Source organism: Elgaria multicarinata, chromosome 1 (genome assembly GCF_023053635.1).
Source record: "Elgaria multicarinata webbii isolate HBS135686 ecotype San Diego chromosome 1, rElgMul1.1.pri, whole genome shotgun sequence".
Classification (NCBI taxonomy): Eukaryota; Metazoa; Chordata; class Lepidosauria; order Squamata; family Anguidae; genus Elgaria; species Elgaria multicarinata.
In genome coordinates this window covers 219,779,472-219,799,095 of record NC_086171.1, presented here as the reverse complement: position 1 = coordinate 219,799,095, position 19,624 = coordinate 219,779,472, and the positions used below count along the sequence as shown (strand labels likewise).

The 19,624-nt window shown below is 50.7% G+C and overlaps 2 protein-coding genes across 3 annotated transcripts in view; one reads left to right on the top strand and one right to left on the bottom strand.

Annotated features, from left to right (window-relative positions):
• Positions 1-170: 170 nt before the first annotated feature.
• Positions 171-8,286, top strand: AP4M1 (adaptor related protein complex 4 subunit mu 1). 2 transcript variants are annotated; one of them, XM_063147531.1, is made up of 15 exons: positions 171-348; positions 537-622; positions 1,138-1,247; positions 1,329-1,425; positions 2,383-2,493; positions 5,148-5,228; positions 5,588-5,650; positions 5,776-5,842; positions 6,495-6,548; positions 6,931-7,037; positions 7,114-7,205; positions 7,300-7,344; positions 7,447-7,497; positions 7,654-7,771; positions 7,940-8,286. In XM_063147531.1, the coding sequence occupies exons 1-15, from the start codon at positions 222-224 to the stop codon at positions 8,138-8,140; spliced, it is 1,410 nt and encodes a 469-aa protein (XP_063003601.1). In that variant the 5' UTR covers positions 171-221; the 3' UTR covers positions 8,141-8,286. The 2 variants fall into 2 exon arrangements, with proteins under 2 accessions (XP_063003601.1, XP_063003602.1); XM_063147532.1 differs by lacking the exons at positions 1,138-1,247; positions 1,329-1,425.
• A 236-nt stretch (positions 8,287-8,522) lies between these two features.
• The window catches only part of STAG3 (STAG3 cohesin complex component), a 78,300-nt gene continuing 67,198 nt past the window's right edge, over positions 8,523-19,624 (bottom strand). Inside the window, exons 32-33 of the mRNA XM_063146214.1 lie at positions 9,106-9,200; positions 8,523-8,539 (exon numbers count right to left, since the gene is read on the bottom strand). Of these exons, the coding sequence (XP_063002284.1) occupies positions 8,523-8,539; positions 9,106-9,200 (112 nt within the window). The remainder of the gene's footprint in view (positions 8,540-9,105; positions 9,201-19,624) is intronic.

Genomic DNA, 19,624 nt, shown 5'->3' with positions numbered 1-19,624 from the left:
CCAATTCGGTCTCCGCCTGCCCACGTGACCCGAAGCCCCGCCCAGCACGGCCAAGGCCCGGGTTGCGCTGAACGCCCGACCCGCCCAATCAGGGCCCGTGCGAGCGGAAGCCCCTCCCACTTCCCCGCCTTGGAGCTGCCACGTGACCAGAGCGGAAGGGAAAGCGGAGGGCGGCGCTGCGGCTGAAGCCCCGCCTTCCCGAGCCAAGAGCGCTCCGGGGCATGGGCAGACCTCTGCAGGCCGGATCCCCGCAGCCGCAGCCAGTCGTGAGGGAGCCGCCCCAGGCCGCGATGCTGCCGCAGGTCTTCGTGCTCTCGTCCAAGGGCGACCGGCTCCTCTACAAGGACTGTATCCTCCGGCGCGGAGCCGCCCCGTGGCTCCCCCGGGCACCGCCCGGTGGGAAGGCCGGGCAGCCCCTGCCTCCTCTGCAGCCCTGCGCGGCTCCACAGTCTTCGCCCCCCGCCCCGCCCCTCCCCCCACGGGTCTATCCCCCCTCCTGCCTGCGCCGGTTCTTCCTTAACACGGCCCTGGCCCAGTCCGTGGCGAGGGGGGCCTGGACCTGGTGGACACCTTCTACCGCAAGATCACGGCGCTGCCGGCGGACCAGGCGCCCGTCTTCATGGTAAGTGGGTGGGGGGGGACCGGGGTTGGCGGGATCTCGCCCCGGCCCGGCTGCTGCTATTATTATTATTATTTATTTGTATCCAGCCTTTTGCCCAATGCTGGGCCTCAAGGCGGCTGTACAAAGTTTCAAACATACATGGGGAGGGGAGAACAAAACCATAAACGTTTAAAATACACAACAAAATTATAAGACATTAACATAGATGGAGGGCCAGATTATTCTCCAAAGGCCTGCTGGAACAAACAAGTTTTAGCCTGCTTCCGAAAGCCCATCAAGGAGGGAGCCAGCCTAGCTTCCCCGGGAAGAGAATTCCAGAGCACTGGAGCAGCCACCGAGAAGGCCCTCTCCCATGTTCCCACCAAGGGTGCCTGTGAAGATGGTGGGACTGAAAGAAGGGCTTCTCCAGAAGATCTCAAAGCACGGACAGGCTCATAAGTGAGAATACGATCTTTCAAATAACCTGGACCCGAGCCATATAGGGCTAATCCCCGGTCCGGGTCTCCTCCACCCAGCAGGCAGATCAAGGGCTCCACTTCGTCCACGTGCGGCACGCCGGGCTCTACTTCGTGGCCACCGTCCTGCCTGGCACCTCCCCGTTCGCTGCAGTGGAGTTTCTCAACAGGTGAGGCGGACGATGGGAGCTGCGTGAGCTGGGGGGGACGCGCCTTTGAGGACCCCCCCTTCTGAGCACCTCTCTTTGCAGGTTGGTGACGCTGATGCGTGATTATTGTGGCTCCTTGAACGAGAAGACAGTCAGCTTGAACTTTGCTCTCATCTATGAAGTGTTGGATGAGCTGCTGGTACATTGTGGGCGGAGGAGAGTGCAAGATTAATACTGCTTTTACCACTTTTTATTAAAAAAAAATCCCAAAGGAGTTCATGGTCGGAAAACACCTGGGTGAGCAAATGCGGGCTCAGTTGTGGGCAGAAACCCTCCATACTGGGAGCCCACCTGATCTCATTGGGGCTACCATTTTACATGGTGGGTGCAATAGGTAGGCCCAGCCCTCCTCCACCCCATGGCCAAATGAACACCATTAGGGTGCCGCATGGTAAGCGAGGCCACCTCCTCAGATCAGTGCAGCCTGTGTGGGAGGTGGTCTCTCGGGTAACTGGTCCAGAGCTGCTTCAGATGGTGTACTAACTTCTTAAAAACCAGTGGAAGCCAAACTGGATAGCTTTACCTAGGAGATGGACAGGATGAAGCCCCAGCTTCAGGTGGTATAAGATCATCTTCTGACAGTGTAGGATCACACTCTTGAACAGCTAAATTTGCTATTATTCAAGCTACACAAAAAGTGAAGGTAGGCATGGTGGTCAAAAGAAATTTTCCAAAAGAACATTTCCAAAAATTATGCCAACTCAAAGGTCACACAGTACTGTGCAAGCTTTAGAGTTCTCCAGAAGTCTTCATCAGGCAAGATGGTAAACAAGCAACTGGCTGCTGTCCAAGCCCTGGTGCCTTCATTTCATTAGTCTTAAGAAAGGAGGCTACAGACACTCACGTTAGGCTCTACCAGGTACTGCAAGGTCAGCGACCACACTTGAAGTAGCTTTGTTTTAGCAAGTCCTGTGCGTTGATGTTGCATCCAGACTAATGGATGTTTCCAAAGAAACCATCATCACTGATTTTGTAACAATCTTTCCAATTCTTTTATTAGTTGGGGAGTATGTTGAGCTCTGGGTGTGCGTGCTCACTTTCTCCTCCCCTTGCAATTCTGATTCAACCCGTAACTTTCCCCTCCCATCTCCCTCAGGATTATGGCTACATCCAGACAACAACACCTGATGTGCTGAAGAACTTTATCCAGATGGAACCTGTGCTCAGCCAACACTTCAGCCTCCTTGACCTCAGTACTGTGGGCCTGGTAAGTAGAAATGGGGAGGTTTGACCCAGAAACAGTCTCCTCTGTCCTCAGTAGGGGTCTTCGGCATTAGAGTGAATGGGATCCTGGATATTGTTCCCTCATTTGAATCCAAAATGGGTTTATTGTCACTTCCATATCAGCTTGTAGTTAGGTATTTTTTACCCCATCCTTTGGCAGTGAAGGTCCCTCAAGGCAGCTTTCACATCTAAAAATAAAAATGGTTACAAACAATGAATAATATAGGGCCTGTTCAGATGACACGCTAAACCATGGTTTGGCTGCTAATGTGTTTTCAGCAAATGACCCTAATGAGAAAAGGAGTCCAAGATGGATGGGAGTATTTAAAAAAGGAAATCTTAAAGGCACAATTACAAACAATTCCAACAAGGAAAAAAGATAGAAGACAACAGAAGAAACCAATGTGGCTCCACAAAAAGCTTAGAGATGACCAGAAAATTAAAAAGGATACATATAGGAAGTGGAAGGAAGGCCAGGCTACCAAGTAAGACTACAGACAGGTAGCCCAGAAGTGCCGAAATGGCACACAGGAAGGCTAAAGCTGAGAATGAGCTGAGATTAGCAAGAGATGCTAAAAGCAATAAAAAAGCTTTCTTCAGATACGTGAATAGTTAAAGACAGAGGAAAGAAATAGTGGTTCAGCTGCTTAATGAGGATGGCAAATTGATAACAGATGACAAAGAAAAGGCTGAAGTGCTCAATTCCTACTTTGCCTCAGTCTTCTCCCAAAAGCGGGTCTATGACCCCCCCTGGGAAAAGTGAGGCACAAGTTGAGGGAGCAGGATTCCAGTTTGAGATTGATAAATAGTCAAGAAACACCTAATTTCTTTGAATGAGTTCAAATCTCCAGGGCCCGATGAACTGCATCCTAGACTAATGAAGGAGCTAGCAGAAGAGCTCTCAGAACCTTTGTCTATTATCTTTGCAAAATCATGGAAAACGGGTGAGGTGCCACACGACTGGAGGAGGGCTAACGTTGTCCCTATCTTCAGATACCGGTTGAGCTGGTGGAAGGTGCTCTCTGGAAGAAAGGGAATTCTGGATTTCCCCTTCTGATTCAAGTCGCTAGAGCTGGGACTGGCGTTGCCAAGTCCAGTGACGGTACTGACGGGACAGTTGGTATCGGGGGGACTTGGTGGTCGTGGTGGCGATGGGAGTCACCGGGCTCGGTACGGAGACATGCTTGCAGGCAGTATCCTTGGACGTCTTTGGAGCATGTTTATATTTTCCTCTGCTTATGCTCTTCAGAGAAGGATTTATGCTCTCTCACCCTCTTCGCTGTCTTTTTAGCCATAGAGACTGCTACAGGGCTGCCTGGCGCTGGGGGGTCCATTTGACCCATGCTTAAGAGTTGATGGCCCTGCTTGAGGGGAGGCAGGCAGAGGCGACTGTCTTGGCTGCCTTTCCTTCTGAGACATTCTGGGGGCATCTGCTGCTTCTAAGGTTCTTTCCCAGAGAATTGCTTTCAGGAAGGCAGACTGATTATGGTGGGCCTGTTTAGAGGATTCTGCTACATGGGATGCCCCCAGGCACAGGAGGCAGGGGGACCTGGCTCCTATGACAGCACTTTTAAAATAGCGCTCTCAGTGCCATAAGAGCCACGAAGGGGAGAGGAAACAGGAAATGGAGAAAAAGAGTGGTGGAAGGGGGAAAAAAAATTTTGGAAGCGGAAGATGGAGAAAGAATAGGTAAGTGAGTTGAACAAAGGGGTGAAGAAATTCCTCATCAGGAGAAAAAACACTGTTCTCACGGAGCGAACTCCCAATGCGGCAAGAACGGCGGTCGAAAGAGAACAGAGGGCGGGAACCCCTGGAGTCTGCGGAGTGAGGTGTGGGGGGGAGTGTTCCTGCGAAAACGATTCTCGGCTGTGGAAAGTTCTCGAAACGAGACTCCACACAGGTGCAGAGCCCATCAAGTGTGATGCAGAGACTATGAAGACCGGTTCTATATTTTGCCTTGGTCTTCTCCTGCAACGGAGATTGTCTTCAACCTAAGAAAAACAGAATGCATTAGATAAGGAGGGACTTGCAACCCTGGGAATTACACCTAATGGTGTCAGAGGTGCTATTTCAGAACCATGGTTTGTAATCTTTTGAGAATTTGTGGAGAACAGGTAAGATGCTGGAAGAATGGAGGTGGGCAGTTGTCACAGTTATATAAAAGTGTGTGTGTTGGGGGTAGGGGATCTGGGAAACTACAGACCAATCTGCCTGATGGGTTCTAGGCAAAATTCTAGGGCAGAAAAAATCAGTGGTAGAAAAAAAATGCATTGACTACTAGGAGCTAACGTGGGTTTATCAAGAATAAACCAACGGTATCTCCTGTCTGGAGTTACTACTTTGGCGGATCATGGGAAAGCTGATTTCAGCAAAGCATTTGACCAAATGGAAAGATGAGGATTGGACAATACTATAACTGGGTGGATCTATTGGCTGGTTGAACAGCTGCACTCAGAGGGTGCTCATTGGTGGCTTTGCATCCTCCTCGGGGGGGGGGCGTGTTGAGTGGGGTGCTGCTGGGCTGAGTTTTAGCTCTGGGCCGTCCAACATTTGTATAAACTGACTTGGATGCTGGTGCAGCAGGTACAGACGTACCCACCCATCCTTCTGGGCGCTTGTTCTTTCATGTGGTTACAGTTTGGAGCAGACACACAGCAAAGCAAAGTGGCTCCCAGTTGTGCTGCTGCCCGCCCTGTCCTGCCCCTGCGGGGGGAGCAGGTAAGAAACTCTGCCTTGGGTCACTCACAACCCACCCACCCCAGACACACACACTTGCTTCTCCATTCCCCAGGAGGTGGGGGCTGCTCTCTCTAACGACCGCCTGTCATAGAATCATAGAATAGCAGAGTTGGAAGGGGCCTACAAGGCCATCAAGTCCAACCCCCTGCTCAATGCAGGAATCCAATTAAGTCCAATGAAGCCTTCCAAAGGGGTGGGTGGGATTGGTGCCTTGGCCCTTTGGGCAGTCTGTGTCAACTGTACGTTTATGACATCAGGAGACCCCACCCCGCCCCACTGCCATGAGTGGATGGGGCTTCTATCCACCAGCAGTCGTTTCCGTGTTTCCCCCTCCCTAGGGTTCGCGGCCCGAGGTTTTCTTGGATGTGGTGGAGCGCCTCACAGTCATCATCGCAGCCAATGTGAGTTGTTGGCAAGAGAAGGGTTTGCAGCGGAGAACCTTTCTTGTGCAGCCAGCCCTTCCTGAGAGCCACAGGGTTCTCTCAAGGCTGGAGGAGTTGAGTGTTTGGGTCTTTTCCCTCCCCAGGGCACTCCCATGAAAACAGACATCCAGGGGGAGATTCGGCTCAAGAGCTTCTTGCCCAGCTGCTCAGGCAAGTAGAAGCTGTTCGCGGGCTCCTTTCAAGGAACGGTTCCAGAGGGAAGCCAGTCAATATTGCTGCACATCTGTGGACATTGTCTGCAGTCAGGACTCCTTCCCATTAGTCCCGAGGTCATTTCACCCAGGGGATTTCCTGCTCTCCCCACCCCCCTTACAGCTATTGACGCTACCTGAAATTGTGCCTAGCTTGCCTTTAAGGGGGTGCTCTTTGGAATTCTGCCCACCAGAAATTACCAGCACCCCGCTGGCTTCCTTGCCACTGCTGTGATCCTTTCAGCAGTGGATTCATGTCGTTTCCGTGCTTCGTGCCACCGCCCCTCTGTGAGGGAAGCCACAGGGCTTCCCAGGGAGAGCTCCAGACCCATTACCCAGTCCTTGTTGATGCTCTTGAGAAAGCCCAGCACAATCTCGGGAACAGGTGGAGAGCCTTGGATGGTGGCCAGGACTGGACCCAGGATGGCACAGAAGCACGTCTGCCACACCTAGACCGGACCCTGTACTCCAGTGGCGCTTAGGTGGCGAGCGCAAGGAGCATCTTGTGCAGAAGCCTCTGCAGGACAGCGCTGTGTTCACGGCGGAGGGCGCCTGCCCCTTGAGATGGGTAAGGAATGAACTTCACCAGGGCTGTCTCTCGTCCCTTGCAGAGATGCGGGTCGGCCTCACTGAGGAATTCTGTGTCGGCAAGATGGAACTACGAGGTGAGTGTGTGGCCCTCATAACTCTTGAGAACTACAAACTCAATCACAGCTTTTAAAACTCAGCTAAAAACTTTTCTTTTCCCTATAGCTTTTAAATATTGAGTTTGTTCTGACTCTATACTGTTCGCTTCACCCTGTTTACCCTACCCTGTGCCTGTTTGCATTCTCTTTCCTTCCTTATTGTTTACTACAACTTTATTAGATTGTAAGCCTATGCGGCAGGGTCTTGCTATTTACTGTGTAATCTGTACAGCACCATGTACGTTGATGATGCTATATAAATAAATAAATAAATAAATAAAAATAATAACTCTTCTCCCAGCTCAAGGAATCACCTTTTCCTCCTCAATGCTCCTCTTTGTCCTTGCCTTACCCACCCTAGGCTATGGTACGGCGGTCCGTGTGGACGAATGCTCCTTCCACAACTCTGTCAAGCTGGATGAATTTGAGCGCAGCCGTATCCTTCGGGTGAACCCAAGCCAAGGGGAGGTAAAGGGAAGCGAGGGGGTGGGAGGGGGGTGGAAGCGAGGGCCACAGTGCCTGAGTGCTTCTCTCCTTTGAGCAGCTGGCCCTGATGCAGTACCAGCTGGCTGATGACATCCCCACTGCCCTGCCTTTCCACCTCTTCCCCACCATCAGCCACGACCCCAATGGCCGGTGAGTCCTGCTGCTGCCTGAACACAATCTGTACTCACTTTAGGAAGGTTGGGGGGGAGAGCTCTCCCTGATTTCCCGTTTCCTCCCTTTGCAGGGTGCAAGTTTACTTCAAGCTTCGCTGTGACTTATCACCCAAGAGGTAAAACACCCTCCGTGGGGGCTTTGAGGCGGGGAGGTGCAGCTCCCCATTCCCCCCCCCCCAATTACTCAGCTAGTAGTGGTCTGTCTGTCTCTCTTGCAGCCATGCGGTGAATGTCCACATCCACCTCCCTGTTCCCAAGGCTACTCTGAGGTGAGCCAGAAGCCTCTCGCCTGCCCTTCCGGGCAGCACCCTTTCCAAGGCAGAGATCGTCTTCACTGGACTGCGTGCTGCACGGCCCACACGCCTAGTGTGATCTGCTGTTTGGGGTGGGTGGGTTCTAACCCTTCTGTCTTCCTCCCTCTCCAGCCTCTCCCAGGAGCTGAGCAGCCCAGAACAGACAGCAGTCTTGCAGCCCACCACCAAGTCCATTGAATGGGTCGTGCCCCGAGTGCAGGGTGGCTCCCAGCTCTCTGCCCTGTTTAAGGTGAGGGGCAAGCAGGAGGGAGAGGAGGCCCTAGCCGTGGGCTCGGCCATGCACCGTAGCCAAAAGGGAAGGAGATGCAGTGACTGCCCCACTGTTTCCTAGCTTGTGATGGGGGGAACGGGGTGGGACACCTTCCCGCTTCACAGATTTGCCTCCGCTCTTCTGCAGCTGGAGGTGCCAGGCCTGAGCCGGGCAGGCCTGCTGGAACTGGGCCCCGTCAACCTCTCTTTTGAGGTGCCTGCCTACACTTGTTCTGGGCTGCAAATCCGCTTTCTGCGTTTCCTGGGGCCTCAGCCGAGCCTTCCTCACCGCTGGGTGCGGTATGTGACCCACAGCGAGTCCTACGTCATCCGTCTCAATGCAGGCTAGACCCTCTGGGGAAAATGGTGAGAGCAAGCTTCTTTGAGACACCACTGGTTTTTTCAACAAGCACCTTTATTTTTTACTAACAAGGATTAACAGACAGAGCCAGATCGAGGCACTGTTCAGCACCTAATAAACAATGTAACAGAAAATGTCCCTGAGGCCTCCTTCCGAGGTAGAGGAAACAAGGTTAACGGCACACATCACAAACTGCCCCTGAGAAATAGGGGTGAGCTGAGCCCCAAGGCCACCCAAACAGGGCCTTGTCGATGAAAGGCCAACCTGGAGCACTGAAACTTGTTCCTCCTCCTCCTCTGCGGTGCACAGACTGGGCACTGTGACGGCTCTCTCTCTCTCAGGCAGCCGCTGGAGAGGAGGGCAGGAGGCACTACCACCTCAGGGATCCTGCACAGACAGACAAGCAGGCGGATGGATGAATTTTGTTCCCTTGGGACCAGCCCTGTTAGTTACCCCTTCAAAAAGCCTTAAGCTTCATTCCAAGAAGAGAGGTCTGTTGACAGCCTTTAGCCACAACAGCTAAACAAAACCTTATTGTGCTGAGGCAGGGGTTTTTTGGGGCGGGGAGTGGGCAGGAAAGGCAGGCCACCATCTCTATGTTCATGACCTGCTTTGGAAGCTTCCAGAGACACCTGGCTGTTGGGAACAGGACTAGGTGGACTTTGGTTTGAGTAAGCAAAGGAGTTCTTGTGTGACAGAACTGAAGAAGTAACAAAAACGAGGCCAGTCCCAATCGAGGAGCCTTTGCCCTTAAGACAGAAATGGGAAAAAGGGATCTCTTGGGGAATGCCAAGCACCCACCCTGCCCCTGCCCCAGTTTCACACTGCTCAAAGGCCCTCAAGAGGGAGACCAGAAAGCGAGGGGAGACAGAGGCCCCTTCTTCCCTTGTCTTCTGGTGAGCAGCCCTGGGCCGGCTGCACTCTCTGGGCCTTCTCTGCACCTTCCCCGTTACCTTGCCCAGAGCCAAAAGCGGCCTCTTCTTCGTTCTCCTCTTCGCTGGTTTCCAGCTCCTCAATCACTGCCTCTTCAGCTTCCATCAAATTCAGCCTGTGGACCAGAAACACAGGAAGCATTCTGACCCCTGAAGAGCTGCAGCTCTCCCAGCCCGTCAGTCAGGGGTTTCAACGCTTGCGCTGTGGGGGCGGCCATCACCTCAGAATCCCAGGCCCCTTCCACACAGCAAGCTTTCCTGCAGCCGCTCCTGCCAAGTCCTTGCTGATGTTCGCAACCTATTTATTACGACATTTATATCCCCCCTTTTCCCCCTTGCAAGAGCCCAAGGCGGCTGGCACGGTTCTCCTTTTCCCCATTTTATCCTCACAAGCAACCCTGTGACGTAGGTTAGGCTTATTTTTAATTTATTTATTACATTCTTTATAAGAGTTCGTGGCTGACCCAGAGTCACCCAGTGAACTTCCATGACCAGAAGGGGACAAGCACCTCAGTCTCCCCTGCTCCAGTCCAACACTCCCACCCGGGGCTCTTCTCCTTACGTGGTGACAGCACAGAGAACTGGGCTTCAAGCCCTTTACCACCACCACCACCAACGCAAAGGGTGCTTTGCAAGGAGGCCTGAGGTCTACCCTTGGACACATCTGTAGAAGCCACTGTTGCCATCCTGAATCTAGAGCATTACACACCCTTGGCTGCAGCTTCTCTATGGTAGTTCCAGCCTGGAAGGTCATTTCTCACTGGAAGACCGGGCTGCTAATGTCTGTGCCTCAATTCAATCTTGTGGGGGAGAGTGCAGCCCAGGTTCTGCCAGAGGCTTTTGTCTCCCAAGGACAGGAGCAGCTCAGGGCACAAAGGGACAGAGCTCGCTGCTCTGCTCTGAGGAAGCCAAATTAGGCACTGACCAATTCCCAGCCGCCACCCTTTCCCCAGGCTGTACAACTGGACCTTTTTGGAGAGAGCTCAGAAGATCACGTGGGAGAAGCTGGCTGGCTTGTATGTTTCCCGCTACATCTTGTGCTCCCAAGGAAGGCTGGACAAGAGCGTGGACACACTTCCACCCATTCCACTAGCTGCTTTCCCCCACCTCTGCCAAGGTAGTAACGTTGGGTGGGGATGAGCTGAGAGAGAGCAGCAGCAAAAAAAGAGGAACTCCTGCACAGGGAATGCAGCAGGCAACTGAGGCCACCCAAGCCCAGTGGTTCAGGGAACAAGTGAGATTTGGACCACAGCTACAATTAGCCCCCAATGGTCAGGGATTATGGGTATTGTCGCCCAAAACATCTGGCAGCCACAGCTGCCTATCCCTGGTCTACAGAGAGGCCCATGTGGCAACATATTCCATAGCCCTGGCCTCGAACACAAGGTGGAGGGCGTCTGCCCTGGGCTGAACCATGACCAGGCTTCCCATCACCTGGGGGGCACAGGAGCTTCACCAACCCTGCTCTGGCCCCCTGCGAAGGGTTGCCTCATTTCCCAGCTCTGGGGATTCAGAGGTCTCAAAAAACAGGTGTATGCCATGCAGACAGCTGCTCAAAATCATCCAGGTCAGGAAGCAATGCCCTTCTGATGAAAGGGAACATTCGAGAAGGTTTAGCTTAAGAAAAGGATGAGAAAGCAGGGGAATGATAAAGGAGCATAAAATTGTGCATGGGGTGGAGAACTGTAAGGAGAGGTTTTACTCATAGAATAGCAGAGTTGGAAGGGGCCTACAAGGCCATCGAGTCCAACCCCCTGCTCAATGCAGGAATCCACCCTAAAGCATCCCTGACAGATGCTTGTCCAGCTGCCCCCACCCCGCCCCAATACACATCTTCCCTTGAAGCTGGGCAGGAGACAGGACTCCTGATGAAAGGACCTCTTGGCACAGAGCTAAACTATGGAATTCACTACCACAAGATGTAGTGATGGTTTAAACCCACTCAGCTGGGGTGGGGTGGGGTGGGGTGGGGGAAGGGATTAGACAAATTCATGGAGAACACGGTTATCAATGGCTTCTAGGGAGGAGCAGAAGTGAGAGGATGCTGTGGAACTCACATCCTACTTGTGCTTGGCCACTACGTGAACAGAATGCTGGACTAGACAAGCCTTTGCCTGGTCCAGTAGGCCACTCCTATGTTCTTCTGGGTTTCTCTTGGGATACTTCTTGTGCCACCCAAAGTAAAGGGTCTCCATGGAGGCTCTGAGTCAGCAGGGCTGAGGGCCAGTCTACATCGGGCAACTCCACCCCACTGCCCACGCAGTGTTCTCTGGTTTGAACAGAGCGGCCTTGTCTGCACCGTCGGCACATCTGCATGGAGTAGATCCATGGCATGCAGTTTAAATGAGATGCTGGGTGGGACGTTTTGGGAAGCCCCAGTCCGGACAGCAGTCAGATCGTGCCGGGCAGGGTGAGGAAAGCCACAGCCACCTGCAGGTGAAGTCACAGCTCCGCCCAGCCCTTGCAGGCACCTTCCACCATGGAATCCGGCTGACTTGCCACTGTGAGTCCGAACACAAGGAAGGTTTACGGTGGACGAACTCTGCTGTCTTTGTCCGTACGGAATCCTGGCCAAAAGCTGCTTTCAGTTTCAGACTGAAAAGTTCCCGTGGTGGTGCTTTAGCCCAGAGGTCCCCAACCTTGCTGGGGCTGTGAGCACATTTACAAATTTGAGAAACTGTCATGGGCACCATCACAGAATGGCTGCACCCCCTTTCCAGCACAGCCACAGTAAAACATGTAAAGTAAATGAGAAGCGTAAGGGGCTTTCATGGGTGCCAAGGGAGGTGTCCGGGGGCATCCATGGGATCAATGCTGGGAAGCCCAGCTTTAGTCTCTTCAGAAAAAGGGGAAGGAAGAACAGGTTGCTTACCTGTAACTGGTTCTTCGAGTGGTCATCTGTGCAGTCACACATATGGGCTCTACGCCGAGCTCATTTTGGGAAACTTCCGAGGCTAACGCTTTCGGCGGGAACCCCTCCCCCACCATCCACTGCACATGTCTAGGGGTTCCCGCCCTTCCCCTCAGTTCTCTGAGACCAAATTGTCGATCCCATAACAAGGAGATAAACACTCGGTATCGAAACAAAACATTGACACCGATGTGGGGATGGTGGGTGGGTTGTGTGACTACACAGATGACCACTCGAAGAACCACAGTTTCAGGTAAGCAACCTGTTCTTCTTCATCGTGGTCTCTGTGCATCACACAAATGGGCGATTAATTAGCTCACTTACTGGTGGAGGGTAGGTGGAGATGCCCTAATGCAAAATCGATGACAGAACGGCTCACCCGAAGAAACAGTCAGCCCTGGCGCGGACATCCAGATGGTAATGCCAGATGAAGGTTGAAGGCTGAGCCCACGTCACTGCCTTACAGATGTCCAGTATGGATACACCCTTGAGGAAAGCGGTGGACGTGGAAATGGCTCGAGTCGAGTGGGATTTAACAGCACTTTCGATGGTTAATCACGCTAAATCATAGGCTAACTTTATAGTATTGACAATCCAATGTGCCAGGCGTTGCGACGACATTGGATTTCCTTTATTTGGACCTCCGTAACACACTAAAAGACTCTTGGTTTTACGGAAGGATTCCATTCTAGCCTTGTAGAAGGCTATGGCCCTGCGTACGTCTAGTGAATGCAGTTTAACCTCTACTGCCATAGAGGGTGATGGCAAAAAGGCTGATAGAATAATGTCCTGAGCCATATGAAAATCCGATACAACCTTCGGGAGGAAGGCTAAGTCTGGTCTAAGAACGAACTTTTCTTTCATAGAATCATAGAATAGCAGAGTTGGAAGGGGCCTACAAGGCCATCGAGTCCAACCCCCTGCTCAATGCAGGAATCCACCACAAAGCATCCCTGATAGATGTTTGTCCAGCTGCCTCTTGAAGGCCTCCAGTGTGGGAGAGCCCACAACCTCCCTAGGTAACTGATTCCATTATCACACTGCTCTAACAGTCAAGAAGTTTTTCCTGATGTCCAGCTGGAATCTGGCTTCCTTTAACTTGAGCCTGTTATTCCGTGTCCTGCACTCTGGGAGGATCGAGAAGAGATCCTGGCCCTCCTCTGTGTGACAACCTTTGAAGTATTTGAAGAGTGCTATCATGTCTCCCCTCAATCTTCTCTTCTCCAGGCTAAACATGCCCAGTTCTTTCAGTCTCTCTTCATAGGGCTTTGTTTCCAGACCCCTGATCATCCTCGTTGCCCTCCTCTGAACACGCTCCAGCTTGTCTGCGTCCTTCTTGAATTGTGGAGCCTGGAACTGGACACAATACTCCAAATGAGGCCTGACCAGGGCTGAATAGAGAGGAACCAGTACCTCACGTGATTTGGAAGCTATACTTCTATTAATGCAGCCCAAAATAGCATTGGCCTTTTTTGCAGCCATATCGCACTGTTGGCTCAATTTCAGCTTGCGGTCTACAATTCCAAGATCCTTCTCATTTGTACTATTGCTGAGCCAAGTATCCCCCATCTTGTAATTGTACCTTTGGTTTCTATTTCCTAAATGTAGAACTTGGCATTTATCCCTATTAAATTTCATTCTGTTGTTTTCAGCCCAGCACTCCAGACTATCAAGATCCCTTTGAAGTTTGTTTCTGTCTTCCAGGGTATTAGCTATCCTATCCAATTTGGTGTCATCTGCAAATTTGATCAGCGTTCCCTGCATCTCCTCGTCCAAATCATTAATAAAAATGTTGAAGAGCACTGGGCCCAGGACTGAGCCCTGCGGTACCCCACTCGTTGCCTCTCCCCAGTTTGAGAAGGTTCCATTGATAAGTACTCTTTGAGTCCGATTCTGTAGCCAACTGTGAATCCACCTAATAGTTGATCCATCTTGCCCACTTTTAGCTAGTTTGTTAATCAGAATGTCATGTGGTACTTTGTCAAAAGCTTTGCTGAAGTCAAGCTATATGACGTCCACAGCGTTCCCACGGTCCACAAGGGAGGTTACCTTATCAAAAAATGAGATCAAATTAGTCTGACAGGACTTCGTCTTGACAAATCCATGTTGGCTTCTAGTGATCATCGCATTGATTTCAAGGTGTTTACAAACTGACTTCTTTATAATCTGCTCCAGAATTTTCCCAGGGATGGATGTCAGACTGACTGGTCTGTAGTTCCCAGGTTCCTCCTTTTTGCCCTTTTTGAAGATAGGGACAACGTTAGCCCTCCTCCAGTCGTCTGGCACCTCACCCATCTTCCATGATTTTGCAAAGATAATAGAGGTTCTGAGAGTTCTTCCGCTAGCTCCTTCATTACTCTAGGATGCAGTTCATCGGGCCTGGAGATTTGAACTCATTCAAGGAAATTAGGTGTTCTTTGACCATTGGTTTATCAATCTCAAACTGTAATCCTGCCCCCTCAACTTCTGCTTCACTTTTTCCTGGGTGGTCATAGACCTGCTTTTGGGAGAAGACTGAGGCAAAGTAGGAATTGAGCACTTCAGCCTTTTCTTTGTCGTCTGTTATCAATTTGCCATCCTCATTAAGCAGTTGAACCACCATTTCTTTCCTCTGTCTTTTACTACTCACATATCTGAAGAAAGCCTTTTTATTGCTTTTAGCATCCCTCGCTAATCTCAGCTCATTCTGAGCTTTAGCCTTCCTGATGCCATTTCGGCACTTCTGCGCCACTTGTCTGTACTCTTCTTTTGTAGCCTGGCCTTCCTTCCACTTCCTATATGTATCAGGTCATCTCTAAGCTTTTTGTGGAGCCACATTGGTTTCCTCTTTTGTCTTCTATCTTTTTTCCTTGTTGGAATTGTTTGTAACTGTGCCTTTAAAATTTCCTTTTTTAAATACTCCCACCCATCCTGCACTTTGTGAAAGAGTTGGTAAGGCTTGTCCACGCGTAGGGCGGCCAATTCACTCACCCTACGGGAAGAGGTTATGGCCACCAAGAAAGCAACGTTCCACGATAGGAGTCGAATATCTGAAGTTGCCATGTGTTCGAACGGTTTCGCAGTGAAGGACTGCAACACAACTGACAGGCTCCAGGACGGGGTTATCGTCCTTACTGTGGGGACCAGGTTTCTTAGGCCCCTTAGAAATTGTCTCACAATTGGATGGGTGAACAAGGAAGATCCTTGAAATTGGCCATAGTAGGCTGAAATTGCTACGAGATAAACTTTAATGGAGGATAACTTAAGTCCCTTATCATACAACGTTGTGAGGAAAGACAGTATTATTGCTAACAACACTTTGGCAGGCTGGGTTCCCTTAGACTCGACTTAGACAGAAAATCTTTTCCACTTTGCTTCATATGATTTTCTAGTCGACGGTTTCCGAGCCGCTAGCCGGATGGTAGTGATACTGTTATCAAGGGCACCTATCGCAGCATTATCCTCCAAGCAGTTAAGTTGATCGTATGGAGGTCGAGGTGACGTGTATTGCTCCGATCCATGGTGAGGAGAGTCGGGTATGCCGGCAACCGCAGGAATCAGTTGTTGGACAGCTTCTTGAGGAGGCTGAACCAATGTTGCCGTGGCCACCAAGGTGTCACTATTATGCAATCCGTCCGATCGCGTAGGATCTTGTGTAGCGACTTTGGGATGAGCGGGAAAGGTGGGAAGAGATAAAGCATTGTTCCGTGCCAGGAGATCTGGAAAGCGTCTCCCAACGACTGGTGACCTATTCCCGCTCTCAAACAGAATTGAGGGCAGACTGTGTTGCGAGGAGTCGCAAACAGGTTGACTTGAGGCCATCCCCAGTTGTTGAAGACTGTAGCCAGGACATGTCGATTGATTTCCTATTTGTGGGAGGTTGAGTGATGTCTGCTTAGCAAGTCTGCAAGGCGATTGTCCTTGCCTGCGATATGCAGGGCAGATATCAGAATGTTTCTTGTCTTTTGCCCAAAGGAAAATCTGTAACGTTAGTTGCAGAAGTGTAGATGAATGCGTACCCCCTTCCTTGTTGAGGTACCAGAGCATTGCGGTATTGTCCGTGAGTACTCTGACGTGATGGCCTGTCAGATAAGTCTCGAAAGATCGCAGGGCTAAACGAACTGCTGTCAACTCTAAGAGGTTGATATGTAGAGATTTCTGGGATTGTGTCCAAACACCTTGGGCTCGAAGGGGGCCACAGTGCGCACCCCAACCCGATAGGGAAGCATCCGTTACCAGTACTTTTGTTACTGGTACCGGGGAAAAGGGCATGCCGTATAGCAGGTTGTCTGTTGTTGTCACCACTTTAGGTCGCTCTGTAACCTTTTCGGGATAGTCAGTAGGAGCATGGCAGTTGTGGTGATAATTGTTGAGGAACCACTTTTGTAGGGTCCTCATTCGCAGTCGTGCCCATTGCACAGTTGTTATGGTGGAAGCCATTAGACCTAACAGCCTTTGGATCTCGAACGCCGTGGTATTTCCGTTGCGGTGTAGTTTGCGTGCCAACGTCGAAAGTGTGAGCGCTCTTTTTTGTGGCAGGTACACTCTTTCAGTGATGGCATCGATTATGGTTCTGATAAACACAATTGTTTGTGTAGGTGTAAGGCAAGATTTTTTGGTGTTGACTTGCAAGCCTAGGGCATCGAGGAGGTTCAGTGTTATTCTTATCGCTGTTCTGAGTCTCTCTTCCGTCGATGCTACGAGCAGCCAGTCGTCTAGATATGGGTTAACTTCTATATCTTTTAGACGAAGAAATGCACAAACGGCTGCCATGCATTTGGTGAAAATTCTTGGGGCTGTCGAGAGGCCGAATGGCAACACTCTGAATTGGAACATCTCGGTACCAATAATGAATCTGAGGTACTTCTGGTGGGCGTCCTTGATCGCAATGTGGAAGTATGCATCTCTTAAGTCTATGGACGCGAACCAAATCCCTCCTCGAAGAAGGGGTAGAAGTCCTGCTAATGTTGTCATTCTGAATCGTTTGGTCTTTATAAAGCAATTCAGTTCTCTTAGGTCCATTATAGGTCGAAGTCCTCCATCCAACTTCGGTACCATGAAGTAACGGGAGAAGAATCCTTCTCCGGCGCGGTATGGGTAGACTCTCTGAATAGCATCCTTCGCTAGCAGGCTGTTGGTCTCCGCAAGCAGGACCTGTGACAGAGGTGTTATCTTCACGGTACCGAGGGGAGGGAAGACTTCGAATTCTATGGAATAGCCAAACTGGATAATTTTTAGGATCCACTTGTCTGTGGTGATGAGTTGCCAATTTGGTAGGAACTTTGACAGAAGTGTTCCGAAAATTTTGGGGATGTTCCGATGTGAAAGGGATATGTTGAAAAAGTCAAAGACTCCACTTTTGGTTTTGGTCCGATCTTTGGCGATTCTGTCGGAACTTCCCACATGTTTGTGGGTTTTTTTGGTGGTTGTTGGCTATAACGTGGGCGTTCCGTGTACTGACGGGGGTTGTAATATGGCTGTGGCCTCGTCCAGCGACGTTGTCGTATGGCTGGTTGTTGGGTCTGTTGAGACAGTCCCATTTTCTTTGCAGTTGTTTTTGCTTTTTGTATCGCCTCCATAGTTTCATCAGTGTTAGCATTAAAGAGTCCTTCCCCATCAAATGGGAGTTCTTCAATACACAATCTTGCTTCGGGGGTAAGTCCGACAGATCGGAGCCACGCATGATGGCGTAAGGCTATAGATCCTATCATGGCCTTGGCGCCACAATCGGTCAAGTGACAGGTTGTGTTCAATTGTTGCCGGGACAGACGAAGGGCTTGGACCCTTGCAAGTTCCCTGTGGTCCTCGGGGAGATGGTTGCAAAGTGCATCCATCTTTTCCCATAAGAAAAGTTGGTAGAGTGACATCACAGCAAGATAGTCTTCCACTCTAAGTCCCAAGGAGGTTGAAGAATAAATTCGGCAGCCTAGGAGATCAAGCCAGTGCCCTTCTTCATCTGCTGGGGAAGCATGAATTTTTTGGCTTTTCCTCTGAGAAGACTCAACTATTATTGAATTGGGCCTAGGATGCGTGAAAAGGAACTCAGCTCCCTTTTCCTGCACTTTATAAAGGGCTTCCAGACGTTTCGACGTTGCACCCATGGTTGCTGGGGCTTTCCAGGACTGTTTAACTGTATGCAGCAAAGTAGGTAGGTATGGGATAGAGACTGGAGTCGCTGCTTCCGTGTACACAGCATCGAATACAGGGTCCAATATTTGTTCTGATGGTTGCTGAGTCTCTATGCCTAGGGATTGCGCCATATGCAAGATTTGGTCGGCGAAATTATAATTGTCCTCGGATGGGGAGGCACCTTCCTGCGTTGTGGCTATGTCATCCAGGGACGGTATTGATGGGGCCACTGTTGAATAGGAGGAAGTGTCGGATTGATAATCATCCCGAATATAATGAGGTTGGTCTCGTAGGTGAATCAGGGTGTCTTCCTTCTGACTGCAGTAGCAGATCCACTTCTGTTGACTGCAACGGTTGTTGTGGGGAAGCAGGCTGCGGCAGTTGAATCACCCTCAATTGTGATACGTTACTCGCCTGTCCCCCATCTATGGTTGCATCTCCATGGTGAGATCTAATGGGCTCGGTTGCGAGCGGAGAAGGTCTCGGGTTTTCTGTTCTTGGCGCTGGTATCGATAGCAGTAGTTGGTCGGTAGGGAGCGCTGCGTCGTCAATCGGTGGTCGCGAAATCGTGACCGAAGGCTGTGATCGGTATCGAGGTGGGTCGACGCAGTATTGAGATCGATGATCAGTGAAGTATCTTGGTGGATCATTGTAGTAGCTAGACTCTCGTTGCCAATTGGGATATTGGTATGATATTCAAGGAGGACCTGACCAACTAGAATAGTTATCCCAGTCTCTGTCAGGAGATCTTGGGTAATGGCTCCAAGCCGATCTGGTTTGAAACTCTTGATCACAGTAATCAGATCTGGTTTGCAAATCTCGGTTGCGATGGTCAGAGGAATGTGACCTGGGTGAGTTTGGTGATCGGGTTTGACGTCGATCCCGAGGTTCACATTCGTAACGGCCACGGTGTTTGTGTGCCGTTCCCAGCCTGGAAGGTGAAGTATCACGTATTTCCCCTTCCGACATTGATGCTACAGGCGGTCCTTCCATCCTTGGTACCGATGCAGCTACTTGAGCTGTTGGTACTGGCGGAAGTAATTGCCTGATAGGAGATTCTAGCAATGGTGGAATAGGAATCCTCAGCACAGTCTTTGCAGAAGCCGCTTTTGCAGGTCTGTCCTTTTTCTTTTTATGTCCATTTTCCGTAGGTTTATTTGTTTTGGCTTTTTTTTATATCTTTTTTGCCGTGTCAGCAGTCAAAGCCCGGGTAGACGCCGGGGACCCTAGGTGGCTCTTTCCGAGAGTGGGGGCCCTCGAATCTGGAGGAGGAACGTGACGAACAGAGATAGTAGTTGTTGATGGAAGTTTCGCTTGATCAGCAGCTTCCAAAGCTCTTTGCCAGAGTAAGGATCTGAGGCGATCCGCCCCATGGCATTTTGTTTGTCTTGTGAATCTCATACAAAATCGGCAAGATTCAACAATATGTGCCTCCCCCAAACACAGCAAACACAAGAAATGTCCATCGGTTGGGGGAAGCTTACTTCTGCACTCCAAACACTTGCGGAATGGGGCCTTAAC

Excerpts from the sequence above, each read along its gene's own strand:
- AP4M1 (XM_063147531.1), top strand. The coding sequence starts at position 222 with ATGGGCAGACCTCTGCAGGCCGGATCCCCGCAGCCGCAGCCAGTCGTG. Across the intron at positions 5,651-5,775 it reads CAGTCATCATCGCAGCCAAT|GGCACTCCCATGAAAACAGA; the intron begins GTGAGTTGTTGG and ends TTCCCTCCCCAG. Across the intron at positions 7,345-7,446 it reads TGTGACTTATCACCCAAGAG|CCATGCGGTGAATGTCCACA; the intron begins GTAAAACACCCT and ends TCTCTCTTGCAG.